The sequence below is a fragment of the Hypomesus nipponensis genome, chromosome 7 (genome assembly GCF_054491055.1).
Source record: "Hypomesus nipponensis isolate SF chromosome 7, ASM5449105v1, whole genome shotgun sequence".
Classification (NCBI taxonomy): Eukaryota; Metazoa; Chordata; class Actinopteri; order Osmeriformes; family Osmeridae; genus Hypomesus; species Hypomesus nipponensis.
In genome coordinates, this window is record NC_140367.1 from 3,313,074 (window position 1) to 3,330,000 (window position 16,927).

Here is a 16,927-nt window from a genome sequence, read left to right on the forward strand (position 1 = left end):
TTATAACAAACACCAGCTATCAGTGAGAAGCACAGCTGGTTCTGTTTGCAGTGGGTCAGTCTTCTTCAAGGGAGACACTTGCTGTGCTTGGGTAGGAGCCTGGGAACCCAGTGATGCAACATGTGTGTGTGTTCACAACTTCACCAGAAAGATCCAAGAAAAAACGATTTTTATTTCACTGTTTGACAATTAATTCACTTACAAAAAAAATGTAAAACCCTACTTTTTCGACCAAAGAAATAATAATATTCAAGAGGAAACACACTAACAGAAACAGCACCTATCCTGCCAGTATTTGATCTGATACAGACTGAATGACTTACACTCTCTCATTCTCTCTCCCTCTCACACACAGGTAAAAAAAAAGTTTAGCTCAACCTCATGATCTCGAATTCCATTGTATTTGGTTTGTTATCTCTAATGGGGCTGGGCAACAGGTCTGTGTCCTCATCTATTTCCACCTTCAGCTCCTGAGCCGTTTCCTGCTCTGCATCCCCCAGGCCCAACTGCCAGTCCTTGGGACACTCACCATTGTAGGTCTTGACATAGTCCTCCACTTGCCAGCCCCTGAACTCCTGAGGCTGGGAGCAGGTCAGGCCAAAGTAGGCCACCCCAGGGTGGTGATTGAGCCAGTAGATCAGGTAGTGGATGTTGTAGTCACACATCCAGGGGTTGTCCCCCAGAAACAACTTCCTCAGAAAGTACAGATCCTCCAGAACTCCGTAGGGGAAGTATCTGAGGCTGTTGTTGGAGAGGTCCAGCTCTCGCAGGTACAGCAGGCCGGCGAACGCAGCTGGTGAGAGGAAGAGTGGAGGAGGAGGAGGAGGAGGTAGTGAAACAGAGATCAGGTTATTCTCAAAGTCTGTTTTCAGATGTTGTTTTGACTGTCCTGTGAGGGTTGATACCAACGCAGAGACAAACAGCTTCCACCAGCTGCCTTTCTGTTTCTACGTCCAGATGAGGGGTAGAGCTACACTAAACCACGAGCCGTTAGGATGTGATGACTGAGCTACTGTTTGGCTGAACATAGGAGCAGGCTGAGATGTAGTATTTTACTGTACCATTCTAAGTATCACCTTTCAAGGGATAATGGCTCTGTGTATATAGTTTTGAAGATGTATCGCAGACCTTTTCAGTGTAGCTGTTGAAGACAGGGGGAAGAGGTGAGGGGCCGAAATAGGCTGTTCATGACCAGAACCCTAACCCTTTACTCCATTCATCACAAAATGGAGATTGTGCAGCATTTCTTCCTGTCGGTGTGATGAATACCGGTCAAGGGGGGCAAAGGAAAAAGAAAAGAAAACTTTGATGCTCATAATATATAAACCAGACTGTATCCAGATTGGACACATTCCATACATAAATCCGTGCGCTTATTTGCTTTTCACACTGTTAAATCTGACTTGTAATAATGTTCAGGGACTGTAAACGTTAACCGCTCATTAGGGGAAGTTATGAGGTTCTCTCGTTCACTGTAGAGAGGTGGAGAGGCTTGTTCTTGTGGGCTAGGTTGAACATAAGAAGCTAAGGGCGGGGTGGGGGCAGAGACACATTCTTCTCTCTCTCTCTCTAATGATGTCTGCTTCGAAGGCTTGAGGGGAAACACTTCACCGAAGCCTTATCATTTATTACAGCAGAACATGTGTAAACAATCCATGTTCTAGGATTTCCCAAACTTTTTTCTCCATGAAAAATGATTATATTTAATCGGAAGCACAGCATTTTTGTTAATAGAGCAGATGTTTGACAGTACACAGTCATTAGCCATGATGACAGAAGACTTACTGTTTAGCATCTTGATGATTGAGAACATTATTTTAAATGCTCACAAAAATAAACATCCATCTTCTCCCCCAGCTATGTCAATAACTACAAATCACCCAGGATGTGTTCAAGCACTGGTAATTACTGCTGTGATGTGTTCTACACAAGACGATCTGATCACTCCACTTTAATCAATTCAAGCCAAACCAACCAACCAACCAACCAAGAGGGTAATAAACCAGACAGTCTCTTTCCTGTCATCCCACCCTCCAGATACCACATCACTATTTTCCTTCTCATTTCCCCCCTCCACTCCCACACTCATCCATTCCTCCCCCCCTGTGTGTGGAAGGACAGATGAAAGTGGGTCTCCAGGCTAGTGGACAATGTGAAGCAGACTGGAGCTACTTTCCCCACGACACGACACTGGGACAAGCCTGCTACGTATTAAATATGTGGAAAAGAGGAGGTGGAGGAGAAGGAGCCATAAAGAAGAAAGAGGAGGAGGAGAAAGAGGAGGTGTAAAGAAGAAAGAGGAGAAAGAGGAGAAAGAGGAGAAAGAGGAGAAAGAGAAGGTGTAAAGAAGAAAGAGGAGGAGGTGTAAATAACAAAGGAGGAGGAAGGAGAGTTTGTTCCACCAGACCAACCAATGATCCGCCAGTAAGCCAAGAAAGCGTTCTTGGAGATGGGTCATGTGGACTGTTTGAGTTACAGGCAGGCGATGCGGTCCTAGGTGTTTGTGATAACCTCCTCTCTGTGTTTTACCCAGACAGACGATGTGTGTCTTACCTGTGTCTATGCGGTCCAGGTTGTTGCTACTGAGGTTGAGCAGTTTGAGGTCTTTGGAGGCCAGGAACTCTTTAGGCTTCAGGTGACCAATGGTGTTACTGGAGAAGTCCATTTTCACAATGTCAGAAGGAAGGTCTGCTGGGATGGTCTTGAGGTCTGGTGAGGGAGAAAGGGAAGGAATCGAGGAAAGAAATGAGGGTTAGGGTGGAAGGAAGGGTAGACGTGTACATTTTTAAACACACCACAAGAAGCCACTGTAACACGCTGAGTTCTGGAGTTTTGTAAGATTCCTTAGCATTCCAGTAATGGTGTTAACAGTTTCCAGACAAGAGTTGCTGACTATAGATGTGTGAAACAAGATTCTCTCTCTTTCTCATGCCACTCTATTACTTTATTCGTCTGTCCTCCTCCTCGCTCCCTTTGCTCTCCAAACATCGTTACCATAGATGGAGTTGGATACAACTGTAACAGTGGTCTAACTCACACCAAGTAGGTGGTCTCAGATAATGCATACAGGTTGTATTAACACTTCAAACATAGAACGTGATTAGGAACTAGGGGTGGGCATCTTTTGGTACCTCACGATTCGATTCGAATCCATTCTTGGGGTCACGATTCGATAAAAATCGATTCACAATTTTGTATTTAAAATAAATAAATAACATTACCAAAAATCCCCCCACCCCTATTAGGAACACAGCTATCCCTCCACATCCAAACACGGCAGGATGTTGTTACACAGCCGGAGAGCAGGCCCTATCAGCTACGGCACAAAACCTTAGCTGCTTATTTTTAAAAGCAGCGCCAGTCTGTTGTTGTATGTAGCGGCTGGCTGCGCTCTTGAACGACCTGTCGTTGACGGGGTTTATTTACAACTTGTCTGAATGAAGCTCTGTCGTATCTGCAGCAGATGTTCTCAGTGAGATGTCAGAGGCCAGTCTGCAGCATCAATCATCCCTCCGCTGTCAGGAAATGTCATTACAGCCCCTCTCTGCACTGGTGTGGGTGGGAGGGACGGAGAGAGACAAGGAAGGAGGGAAGAAAGGAGGAAGGGTGCAAGGATAGAGATGACTGATGAACAACAGAAAAATATGCTTTACACCTCCTTCTCCCACGCCACCTCTTCCTCTACTGAGAGACCAAACACGTTTCAGCAATGACACGCTAAACCTAAGCCAAACAAAACGAGCCTTATCTCATTTCATTGGTATGTTCACCGAACCACCTCTGCTACACATGGGAGTGTGGGAGGGCACTGGGGAGTTTCCACAGACTCCTGAACCCAGCACCTGCTCTATCCCTCAGACCAGACCGGCCTGGACAGACCAGCAGAAACACAGCTTGTTCCTTCATTCCTGTCACATCTTGGACTGCAGTTTGTGTTTTTAGAATTAATACAACACATTCATCCTTCACATTAGGACAGTCCATTCATCTGCTCCTACATTAGTCCTTGTCTCGCTCTGGAGAGCGGAGGGGGAGAGATGCGGCCGCTGACATGCACCCATGTGCAGTCTGACTTCCTCTCTGGGGCTCCGTGACTGGATGTCCACATGGCAGTTTGACACATCGCGTCCCTGCCGTTGAGGAGGGAACTGTACGATGTTGTCAGTTACATGGCGTGTCTAAAGAAGCACAGAGGGTTAGAATCTCTCTCTCTCTCTCTCTCTCTCTCCCTCTCTCTCTCTCTCTCTCTCTCTCTCTCTCTCTCTCTCTCCTCTCTCTCTCTCTCTCTCTCTCTCTCTCTCTCTCTCTGTCTCTCTCTCTCTCTCCTCTCTCTCTCTCTCTCTCTCTCTCTCTCTCTCTCTCTCTCTCTCTCTCTCTCTCTGTCTCTCTCTCTTGTTCCCGCTCCTTCCTAAAGCTCCCAGTTATGACAGTATGGAGATTCTGATATTCTGCTGACTAAAGCCCCGCCTCCATCCAGGAAATCCACCAGAACATGACATCATGCCCACAGGGGAGGCTGTGGCTCTGCTGATCCACTCCAAGCTACAGTAACCAGGCCACCCAGACCAGCCTGTTGTCTCACCACAAACGCAGCCCCTCAGAACCTAAGGTTGTCCAGTGTGAGCTGTTCACATGGATGGGAAAGGGAGATAAGCTCCAGCAATCGCTGTGGGGACCTGTGTGTTCCTGCCCTGCCCACACAGACCCATAGCTGATTGGATAATGGGGCCCATTTCCATGGTTACCTAACGAGCCTCAGTCCGGGCTAACGACCTCAGGAGTGTAATTAGTGATGGATTACTCCCAGAGCCCCCTGGGACAGGAGAAGGGGGCTCAGATTGGTGGTTGGCCTCAGCGGAAAAGTCTCAAACCACACAGATAAAAATGAAATGGATAGAGGGAGGGAGGGAAGGAAGGAGGGAAGGGGATCTGTGTGAACAAGGAGATCTACTGAAGTTCAGTTAAAAAATCGATTTAAACGTTTTCCGGAGAGAAAAATAAATGAAAGCCGAAAGGTTATATGTCACCAGAACACACTGTTGGGCCTTTCATTGACTTCAAACTATACAGTTCTGCATATAGAAAGAACATAAACGGCCTGCTGTTGTGAAGGATGACACACACAGCTGAAAGGACGTTTCATGCAATCTATCATCCAGATGAAAAAAGATGAATCTGTTCCCTGCAGACAATGCAGCCCAGTCCGAACACTTCAGGGTTTTGTGAATCGACCATTGCCATAGAAACCACACTAAAGCGGACCGTCTCAGCACGACGTGAGAGCAGAATTTGTTGGGCCTCCAGCCTGGCTCTTTCTGAAACACTATATTGAAACTGGATCTTTATGGAGGCCTCCTCTGGGTTCCAGGCTCAGAGGTCTGATAGCAGCTCTGTGTGCCGTTTACACACAGCTCCAAAGGCTTGCAGCACCAGATGTGAGGGCTGGAACAGAGACAGAGGGAGACTCCACGACTCTGCGGGTCCCTCTCTCCCTCTCTCCCTCTCTCTCTCTCTCCCTCTCTCCCTCTCTCCCTCTCTCTCTCCCTCCCTCCCTCCCTCCCTCCCTCCCTCCCTCCCTCCCTCCCTCCCTCCCTCCCTCCCTCCCTCCCTCCCTCCCTCCCTCCCTCCCTCCCTCCCTCCCTCCCTCCCTCCCTCCCTCCCTTCCTCCCTCCCTTTCTTCCTCTTCATCTCCTCTGTCTCTCTCTTTAGCATTCACTCTGTCTCACATTACACATTTCCAACCTCTAAGCCAGGACATAGCCCATTCCCAACCAGGACATAGCCTGGTCCCAATTAATTACAGCTTCTCACCACAAGCTTAGTCAGCACAATGGTAAAACAGCCGATGCAGAAACCAGTCATTACAAACCGCCGTCCCTGTTCTAAGTTTACTAGCGAAGGCACCGTGCTTCAAACTAAACACAAACTCAGAGAAGATCCACTGCTGTCCGTTGATGAAAGAAAAAAAAGAAAGAAAACCCACCACCAGACTATGGAACAACACCCTCCACACGCTCAACCTCACCTTTGCTGCTGCAGTCAAGCAGGGGCTTGGGGTACATGTAGGTGTGACAGAGGGTGGTGACCTCGTGGTCCTTCTTGCTGGGGGGCAGGGGCTTGGGGAAGCTGTCCTGTCCATCCAGGGGCTTCTGGGACTGGTAGTGTTCTGGACACAGCAGCTCCACCTTCAACTGACGCAGTTTCTTCCCCTGTAGACTCGCCGGCACGGAACACCTGGCGAAGTTTCCCAGGTTACGGTTGCTGGGCACCTGCAGGGTTCTGACCAGGCTGTCCAGGTGGCAGTGGCATTCCCAGGGGTTGTCGTAGAGACGGAGGTAACGTAGGCTGGGCATGGGCAGGAGCATCTCCTCGGAAGTGGAGCGGAGGTGGTTGTGTTGAAGCAGGAGGGTGGTGAGCTGATCCAGCCCAGAGAAAGCCTGCTCCTCGATCATGTTGATCTCGTTCTGCTGGAGATCCAGACTTAACAGCTGGCGGAACTGGGAGAAAGTGTTGTCCCTGAGCACCTAGGACACGAGTCAAAACCAGACAACTTTATTCACAGGACTGTAACCCATTCAATTTAAACAACTTTATTTGAAACCTTTGGGCTAGTAAAACCGTTGTCCCTTACACAATATATTACAAGACAAGTTTAAGACTTTGGGACAGATATTTACAGAGCCACAGAGTGTTAGCCACAGAGGCTTGACAAGGGATTTGTGTGTGTGTGAGTACGTGTGTGTGCGTGTGTGTGTACCTGTATCTTGTTGCGGCCCAGGAGCAGGTGTTGAATGTCTTTAGGCCAGTCCGGTTGGACGGCGGTCAGTTGTCGGTCCTGGCAGTCCAGGTACTTCTGCCCAGCTTCAGTGTACTCCTTACAGTCTGAGGCAAACCGCTTGACTGCACCGGCCCTGCCTTTCCCCCGGGTCTTTCTCCTCTCGCGTCCAGGGCCCAGGCCCCGATTGCGGGCTCCTCGCCTTGGCTCTGCCCCATTGAGCACCAGAAGGAGGACCAGGATGGCTAGCAGCCGCATGCTGGGAATAAAGCAGAGGAGCAGGAGGAAGAGAGGAGGCAAGAGAGGAGAGGGGTTCCTAAATCCACCAGGGAGGAAGTGTTTTTAGGAAGCTGCCAGGTAAAGCAGGTCAAAGCTGAGAGAGAGACAGAGAGACAGAGAAGAGAGAGAGAGGAATAAGACAGGATATGGAGTATGAGAATCATAAAGAGATGTATACATTTGTGGAGAAAGGAGGTGAGAAGGAGGAGGAGAGAAGAAGGGGGAGAGGGGAGGAGAGAGGAGAGGAGGGGAGAGAAGTAAAGACAAGGCAGGGAAAAGGGAGAGAAGGAAGAATGTATACACGTTACATGAGAACCTATGAAACATACTGATGGTTAAAACATGGTCATGGTACAGCGATCACCCTGCCTTTGTTCCCTGGGTTCTCCTTGTTTCTCCGGTTCTCCTAAGTAGAACCTGCTGGTGTTCTTCCTGTTCTACGCAGTTTTTGTTACTTTCTCCAGACAATGATTCATCTCGGTACTCCAAATGGGACCAGCTTACATTCTCATCAAGGAACAGGAAGTTTACAGGGATTGTGTGTGTATGTGCCAGTGTCAATGTGTGTATTTGTGCAAGTGCACATACATCCACTCTGTAAACTGATGGATATATACAGAGTCAGTATGGACCTTTGTCAGTACCTTGCTCTCGCGTAGCAGAAGAAAAATCCCAACTCAGACCATGACCTGGCCATGTGATGGTTAAAGTCATTACTGTAACATTGCATGGATGTATTTCTCTGACCTGTCACACAAGAGGCATGTCCATGTTGGTTACGTTCCTTTGATCTCGTCCAGCAGGAAGACAACCAGGAGAGAACCACAGGCAAGCTGGATCCTTCCTCAACTGTTTCCCAGAAGCTACATAAATCTGTTTTATAGTCTAATAATGATGAGGAGTGGTTCAGTTTGAAGCTGTGTGTGTGTGTGTGTGTTTGTGTGTGTGTATGTGTGTCTGCATGGGTCCTGTCAGAAACGCTACAAAGGAATCCCCGTGTGTCTTGAATCCTCTGTGGAGATTCATATCTGGAAAGCTTCATGTGTTGTTTACACACCAGTAAGATCAACGCACAACACACAAATGAGAGGTTGGTGGTGCTCAAAGTGTGTTTGCTTTTTGATATCTTCATTTTATGCAGCAGTTTTATGAGATTTACTACATTTTATAAATGAAATTCTCGGGCTTGTCCTCTGGCCTGCCAGTGAGAAACAGTTCTACATGACTACATAACTCAACTATGCTCTAACATTCAGTAGCAACCGGGGCTGGAGTCGAAAGCGCACAGAATTACTGGATGCATGCATAATTTCTCTCCCCATGCTCTCTATCCCCGGTCTCAGCTGTTACGGAGGTCTCCTCTTCCACACTCCATGATATACATACCCAGAGTGGGAGAGGTCTTTGTCCATGCTGCAGTGTGGTCTCATTCAGGATTTAGTCACTGTATAATATGTACACCCATATACCATGCTCTGCTCTGCTCTGCTCTGCTTAGCCCTGTTCATTTTAACGTTTTAACAGAATGTTTTGCGAGGTTCTAACCTGCTTCGTGCTCTCCTGTTAATCCAGGTTATATTCAACTTTGCCCTGTTTTGTTACATGTAACACCCTGGCCACACCCTCCAGCCTGTGAGAGCTGATCGCAGACGTCGCTAGCTGCTTGCCCACAAGGTCAAAGTGCAATGGGGTGAATAAACTGATTGTCTCTGGGCAGTAGGGGAGTAGGTTCTAGAGCAGTGCTAATAGACATAGCAGAGAGTCACACAGACTCAGCAGAGAGACTGCCATGGCAGTGAGATACCACCAGGGGGCAGTCTGGACCAGAGCCAGCCGGACGGAGGGGGTTATTCTGGGCAGTCTTCCAATATCCACACCAGCAGGATTTACATCCTAGGAATCAGCAAGGCTTTTAAATAACGTACAATAGGAGGTGTTGGAATATTGCCACACCGTTCTTAAACAACATTCGTGAATCTTACAATCACATGACACACATGTTTCAGGGCAAAATCTGTGATACATAGTCTAACTTGTGGCGCCTCATGAGCCATAGAAGTCAAAGCAAGCATCGCTGTTATAGCAACCCCCCCTCACACACACACACACACACATACACACACACACACACTACCCTAGGACAGGACTATGTGTGTAGAGTACCCCCTCTGAAGAGGATGCCTCTAAATCAGTGCACGTTCAGTTCAGTACCCCCTCGGCCCACCACAGGGGACTACCAGTGTTCTGTGGTGATGTGTTACAGGCCCACATCTGTGCCTGGTCAGTCTGTCAGCATGTCAGTCTGGTCAGCCTGTCAGCCTGGTCAGTCTGGTCAGCCTGTCAGCATGTCAGCATGTCAGCATGTCAGCATGTCAGTCTGGTCAGCCTGTCAGCCTGTCAGCCTGGTCAGTCTGGTCAGTCTGTCAGTCTGTCAGCATGTCAGCATGTTAGTCTGTCAGTCTGTCAGTCTGGTCAGTCTGGTCAGTCTGTCAGTCTGGTTAGTCTGGTCAGTCTGTCAGTCTGTCAGTCTGTCAGCATGTTAGCATGTCAGTCTGTCAGTCTGTCAGCATGTTAGCATGTCAGTCTGTCAGTCTGGTCAGCCTGTCAGTCTGTCAGTCTGTCAGTCTGGTCAGTCTGTCAGTCTGTCAGTCTGTCAGTCTGATCAGTCTGGTCAGTCTGTCAGTCTGTCAGTCTGTCAGCATGTCAGCCTGTCAGTCTGTCAGTCTGTCAGTCTGTCAGTCTGGTCAGCCTGTCAGTCTGTCAGTCTGTCAGTCTGTCAGTCTGTCAGTATGTTAGCATGTCAGTCTGTCAGTCTGGTCAGCCTGTCAGTCTGTCAGTCTGGTCAGTCTGTCGGCCTGGTCAGTCTGTCAGTCTGTCAGTCTGGTCAGTCTGGTTAGTCTGTCAGTCTGGTTAGTCTGTCAGCCTGGTCAGTCTGTCGGCCTGGTCAGTCTGTCAGTCTGTCAGTCTGGTCAGTCTGGTTAGTCTGTCAGTCTGGTCAGTCTGTCGGCCTGGTCAGTCTGTCAGTCCGGTCAGTCTGTCAGTCTGGTCAGTCTGGTCAGTCTGTCGGCAGGTTTCTGCAGCCCTCTCTGGAACCATAACTCACAACAGGGCACCAGGGGTGGAGGGAGAGAAGAAACAACCTCAATATGAAACGGTGAAGAACACAAGGGCTACTCTGTACAAGGAGGAAGAGAGCTAGGGGGTGGATTAAAGAGAGAGAGAGAGAGAGAGAGAGAGAGAAGGGGATTGAGAAAGAGAGAATAAGGATGAAGAAATCGAGTGATGTGAGTAGCGTGAACGAGGGGGGAGAGGGCAAAAGAATGAGGGCAGAGTTTTTAATTTCCTTGCCACCCCCGACCTCACCCCTCCCAGCTCTGACCTGTCTGTGTCCCAGAGAGAGGGGGGGTGAAGGGGGCTGGCTGTGCCCTGGAGAGAGGGGGGGTGAAGGGGGCTGGCTGTGCCCTGGAGAGAGGGGGGGTGAAGGGGGCTGGCTGTGCCCTAGAGCAGACTGGGTGTCTCAGTCTGGTTTTCCATCACCACCCCACAATGTCATAACATTCATCAGCACTAGAGAGTGAGTAAGAGAGAGAGAGAGAGAGAGAGAGAGAGAGAGAGAGAGAGAGAGAGAGAGAGAGAGAGAGAGAGAGAGAGAGAGAGAGAGAGAGAGAGAGAGAGAGAGAGAGAGAGAGAGAAAAAAAATACACAGTCCGGAGCACTTAATTAAAACCACTTGAACTCACTCTTACATGAAAAAGAGAGATGGCCACTGAAGTACACTTATTTATCAGAGGAGCCATTGAGTGAATAGAACCAGATGGTTCTCACCTCAAAATTGAGTGCAAGCGTTACCTGCCAGAAGATTTAGTGACAATAGATACTTGGCAAATCAGACTTCCAGACTTCTCCCCCCCCCTCCCCCCTTTGGCCCCTCCCATGTCTCTGGGAGGCAGTGCACTCCCCGGACCAGCCGGGAGTGGAACATGGAACACACAGAACTGATCATCTTGCAGAACGTTGGAATGTGCAATCTAACAGGTATCGAATCCCTCTCCAACAAGGAGCCAAACATGTACTTCTGCAGAGCAAGCTGAGCAGGCTGAAGGTTTGAGCAGCGTCCTATCTCCTGATGTTACACAGAGACAGTTCCTCACAGCACTTCCACTAATTGGTCTGGAATGTGGCCAGACACACTTCTCTCCCCCCCCCCCTCTCTCTCTCTCTCTCTCTCTCTCTCTCTCTCTCTCTCTCTCTCTCTCTCTCTCTCTCTCTCTCTCTCTCTCTCTCTCTCTCTCTCTCTCTGTCTCTCACCCTCTCTCCCTCTCTCTCTCTCTCTCTCTCTCTCGTCTCTCTCTCTGTTTCTCTCTCTCTCCCTCTCTCTGTTTCTCTCTCTCCCCTCTCTCTGTTTCGCTCTCTCTGTATCTCTTTCATTCTGCTCTCTTTTTCTCTCTTTTCCACAGAGTATCTTTCCACCGCCACAAAGAGAGAGAGAGAAGCAGACAAAGAGACAGAAAACATACAGAGGAACAAACAGATGAAAGCATGCTTCAAACTCCTAACTCCTGTTACTCTGCAGACTTTCAGTACTCCCTAGCGGAACCTGGAACGACTGAAAACATGTCCTGCTCACGGTAAGAGCTGCCTGCCTCTCCTGCTGTGTTACATGGAGACTGCACCTCATAGAGACAACTCTGAACTCTGACCAACCATGCCCACATCTCTAACATTGTCACACGAACGCGTTGCTTCACCACCAAGTGTTTATGTATCAAACAAAAGACAAAAAAAAAAACCTGCATGTTGACACGCCGCAACCAGAAAAATATACAAACAGACAAAGATAGAAGCCTGACCACCAGCAATGGTGTTCCCCAGCGTGTGGAGAACAGCTGGGGGGAAGCATGCCCCATCTACCCCCTTCCTATCCACCCCCCATCCCCGCACGGTACCTACCTGGCTGTGAGGAGGGTCCAGCTCCTGGTCTTCCAGCAGGACTGGTTGAGCTCCAGTGGGTCCTGGGTGCCCTGCTCTCTGTCCGGGCATGGGCTCTCCACTGGCCCCTGGACGGCTGGAGGTTTGGCTGGCTCCTGGTACTGGCTGCTTGCCTGTGAGTCTGCGAGGCTGTATCCTTGCCTGCCAGCCTGCCTGCCTCTCTCAGACTGTGTGTGTGTGTGTGAGAGAGAGAGAGAGAGAGAGAGAGAGAGGGGGGGGGGGGGCTGAGGAGCCACGAAACTGTGTCTGGTTTTGAATTACATAGTTCCTCTGCGCATGCAGCGCAGCCTACAACCCCCGCTCCTCCACTGTTAAATAACTGGACCGCCTCCAGTGTGTGTGCGTGTGCGTGTGGTGTCAGGCAGAAGGAAGAAGCTGTCTGATAAGGCCATTGTTGGCTTTCTAGAGTAGCCTCTTTCTCTTCCAAACATCTGAGTGAATTTTTGTCCCATTTCAGTGTACAGCAGACCTGTCCTCTCGGTGTGACCGGAGCTGGGAGCCTAATAAGGACCTGTTCCCCAAGAGAGAGATGAGCCTCCCCTGTGAGAACTGCACATTAAGGAGGAGGAAGAAGGAGAGGAGGAGTAGGAGGAGGAGGAGGAGGAGGAGGAGGAGGAAGAGGAGGAGGAAGAGGAGGAGGAGGAGGAGGAAGAGGAAGAGGAAGAGGAAGAGGAAGAGGAAGAGGAAGAGGAGGAAGAGGAGGAGGAGGAGGAGGAGGAGGAGGAGGAGGAGGAAGAGGAGGAGGAAGAGGAGGAGGAGAGGAGAAGAGGTAAAGAGTGAGGCAAGTAGGGGGGGGGCACACTGAGTAAGAGGGAAGTTAGAGGACAGGAGGGGAGAGAGGAGGATACACAGGTGGCAGAAACACGGGAGTGATAAAGGAGAAGCAGAGGAAAAGGGAAAGAGGAGGAGAAAAAAAGGGAGTTATCTTGCTACTCACGAGTGAGTCTGACATGACAACACTCCCACGTACCGATAGGCACAACTTAGCTTCCGCCATGCAGTTCCCCCACACTGACCCAACCCCCCAGCCCGCCCCCAGCCCTCCCCCAGCCCTCCTCCAGCCCTCCCTAACCCTGACTGTGTCCTTGACAAGCCTCCTGGTCCTCCTCGGACACCTCCTACACCGGTGGCCAGGAGCTCCAGGTGAGCTCACTCAGGTCCCTTCAGTCACCAGTCTAGCCAGACAAACCTTTTAATATCAACAATATATATATAACAACACAACACGTCCGAGCACATGTGATGTGTGTATGCGTGTGCCAGTCCTGCCAGACAGCTGTGTGCCAGCGCACGTTTCGTAGCAGGGCAGATAGAGGGCAGATGTGTCTCTTTAAAACACATCAAGCACATACCACTGGGATCGAGTTGGAGAGTTACCTGCAGGAAGGGCTCACAGCTGTGCTGCGGAGTACATACCTGCGCTCCGTGACCCAGTGTTAGTCATGTATTGTATAAAGTTGGCAACTTTACAACCTTCTAACCTGCTGCATCGCTATAATATATTTGTTATGTGCGTAACGTGGAGTTCCTTTGGATTTGTTCTTAATCTGACAATATGGGATTTCTTTAAGGATTAAGAATGAAAGCCACACTCTTAATTTGCGGTTTATCCTAAATGAAGATGAACAATTCCCCGGTGCTGTCTCTGTTAGAAGAAGAATTTGCGATGTGACTGCTCTAAATCCAAAGGATTCAAACAAAAAGATTTGTTTTCAATGCTCTCCAAAAGGGAAGAAGAAATAGAAAGAGAAAACGATGGAAGGATAGACAGAGTGAAAGAAAGGGTATGGATGAGATGTTTTTTTGCCAGAGCATGTTTTTTATATTAGCTCTCCCCCTGCTTTCTCAAGATCTCTCACCTGGCCTGTATCCACAGCAACAAACACACACAATATACACACACACACACACACACACAGATAAACAGAAGATAGAAAGACCGGCTGATCACCACAGAAAGTTTGGCAACAATCTATCTCTCTAAACCCAAGAAAGATGTAAAGAAGGAAACATCAAGTAAGTCACACCTGTGACTTATAAAACTGCATGGAAACCATTTGTAGCATTCAGTAACAGCCAATTCTAACAACCCACCCAATACGATGACCCAATCCTTGCTACAGCTAACAGTAGATTCCTTGCTTTTGAATATGGACCGACTATCTCCAAACTGATGGATCTCAAGAGAGAGGAGCAAGTTCCTACCAAGCCTGACAACAAGCAGTGCTGTCACCGTAAGGTTGTGAGCCAGAACACACCTCCCTTAAAGATGGTGCCAGCATGTCCCATTTTTAGTTTTAAGTCCAGGCTGGGGTTTATGTTTGTTTATTTTTTATGGTTTATATTTATATCACTTTCTTTTAAATTGGTTATTTTATTTTGTCTACTTTCTTTTTAATAATTCTTATTTTAGCTTTTTGAATTAAATTTTTTAGTGTTTGTGAGTATTTTTAAGTGTATGTGTAATGTCAAACGCATTGTGAAGCACTTTGGCCAGCCGTGTGGCTGTTTGTAAATGTCCTATATAAATAAAGTTGAGCTTGAACTTGAACTTGTCGCTCCGCTGGCCAGGAGAAAGCAGTCTGGGAGAGCCCCCATCAGCTTGCTGTCACGGTGTGTCAGCGTTGAATCAGGAGGGATTACTAGGTTGTTTGGAACAGATCACAAAAGCTGTCATTCTCTCCTGTTTGCAGAGCAGACTTTTTGGTGGAGGGGGTTGTGTGTGTTTGTTTGTGCAGGTGTGTGTGTGCTTGTGTGTGATGGGTTCAAACAACTGTGTGTAGATAATTGCATTTCTCATTTCCCAGAGGGCTTACAGATGGGGACCAACACTGTAATTTTAGGCTCACCGGAAATTTCCCTCACATCAGTTAAGCTTTTTTCACGTTCGTTTCCTGATTTTGAAAGAGTTTAAGTTCACGTTTTAACACAAAAATAGAGACAATGGTATGTGTAAAAGTGAACATATTTTGGGGTGATGACAATAAATAGGAAAATGACTTTCAGAGCTGTGAAGTGGTTTTCTCTCAGGATCATGATGTGATTCAAACTGATGTTCAACAAACACAACACAGACTCGGAAAAGGATGGGACGGATGTGAACTGCCGCCTTCGTACTGGTTTAAGGAGAACACAGTCTTCTCTAAAGAAAAGTACATTGTCCTCTGGAGCTCAAGGGAATCCATAACACAACAACAGCCGTCCATCTTTGTGGGGTCATCCAAATTCAAATTTCCTGGGAACAGTCCTAGATGCCACAAAATAAATCGATCAAATAATGAAACAGGCCATCACACAATTTGTTATGTCTTGAATCCAGAACAAGTCTACACAATGAGAACTAGGGTTGGGGTTGGCAATGTAGACTTACTTTGAAGCTAGAGCTGTCTGTCCATGAGTGGTTACCTTACTGGAAAAAACATGCAAAGAATCATGGGTGGTTGGGGCGCCATGGGGGGCATACTCATTAAGTACCATAAATATATTTCCACAGGGGTCCGGGTTCGAATCCACCCCGGGCTGTTGCCACTCCTGCATATCCTCCCCTCTCTCTCTCCCTTAAATTTCTTGTCGTTCTTCCCTTTCTCTGTCCAAATAAAGCCAAAATCCCATAACTTTGTTTTTTTAAGAATCATGTGTTTTCAATTTGATTGACAAAACTTTGTAACAGTCAGCATATGTAGTAGGGGTGGGAATCTTTTGATACCTTTCGATTTGAATCGATTCTTGGGGTCAGGATTTGATTAAAAATCGATTTACAATTTTTCAGAGACAAAAAAAACAAACACAACAATGTAAATGTGCGAATCGATTTGAAATCGCTAGCAGACTGAATCACGATTCAAATGTGAATCGATTTTTCCCCCACCCCTAATATGTAGGCCGTGCCCAGGAAGATGACCTGCTCTCCTTGTCCCCCACCACACCCTTCATGGAGAGGTGTGCTTGGATAGACACGGCACCCAACACGACACCGAGATATTACAACAGGTGACGGAAGCTTAATTCTCCACGATGTTGTAACAACCTCATGAGAGTGGGTGGTGAAACAGGTGCTGGCTTCCATCCACATTTTTCCTAGCAACAGCGGAACCCAAAGTAACTGATTTCAGGGCCTCGGTCATAGATGTGCTGACCTCACTGAGATGGTTTGGGTCTGGAGGCCTTGAGAACGTTCTACTACTACTAAGAAGTATCATTTAAAAAATCGTTTTTTCCACTTTCTGTCCATGGTTGGTGAGGTGTCTTCTATAGGTTTGCCCATTTTGAGGGATTTTGTGAGCCCCATCCCTTGACCACTCTTGGTTGTTGTACCCAACTTTTGATACTTCCCCATTTGTGTTAATCCTGTTTTGGGAAAATAATAATGTCACCTCTCTCTGTTTCATTGTTTGCACAGTACCCTCAAGGTTTTCAACAAACAGAAGAAAACCTCTGATGTTTGGAAACGGAATCACACATGCCTCGTAGAGGAATGAAAGGAACAGTCAGGTCTGTGGGTGAACATGTCTTGACATGTTGTGGACTTATGAGTACTGTTCCAGGAACAAAGAAGATTCTTTGACCTGTAGAATGATCCGGTCTTTCTGCAAACTCTCACATAATCTCATGGTGATCTTGAGGAGAAATCGCAGGGTGAAACAGTGCTTGGATTCTGTTCTGTATATGAGAGGATGCAGTTTCCTCACCAGCACATAGTTTTAGGAGATTTGGCTCCAACTTCACGGAGTGTTTCTGCTTAGTGTCTACAGTATAGCTTCATCTAGTCTCCCCCACTATCGGTCTGCATCATCCAGACATCAGCTTTCCCATGACAAGACCTGACTGTGCATAACATTGCTTCTATCATGTCTATCACCATGGTGAGAAATACAGAGGGCTTCC

At 47.9% G+C, this 16,927-nt stretch overlaps 1 protein-coding gene across 1 annotated transcript; it reads right to left on the reverse strand.

The window, feature by feature from the left end:
- Positions 1-152: 152 nt before the first annotated feature.
- lrrc17 (leucine rich repeat containing 17) lies at positions 153-12,220 on the reverse strand. Its single transcript, XM_084701075.1, has 5 exons — positions 12,005-12,220; positions 6,758-7,148; positions 6,026-6,524; positions 2,554-2,709; positions 153-793 (listed from the first exon to the last, which is right to left on the reverse strand). Exons 2-5 carry the CDS (start codon positions 7,031-7,033, stop codon positions 369-371), a joined length of 1,356 nt encoding a protein of 451 aa, XP_084557201.1. The 5' UTR covers positions 7,034-7,148; positions 12,005-12,220; the 3' UTR covers positions 153-368.
- Positions 12,221-16,927: the final 4,707 nt, after the last annotated feature.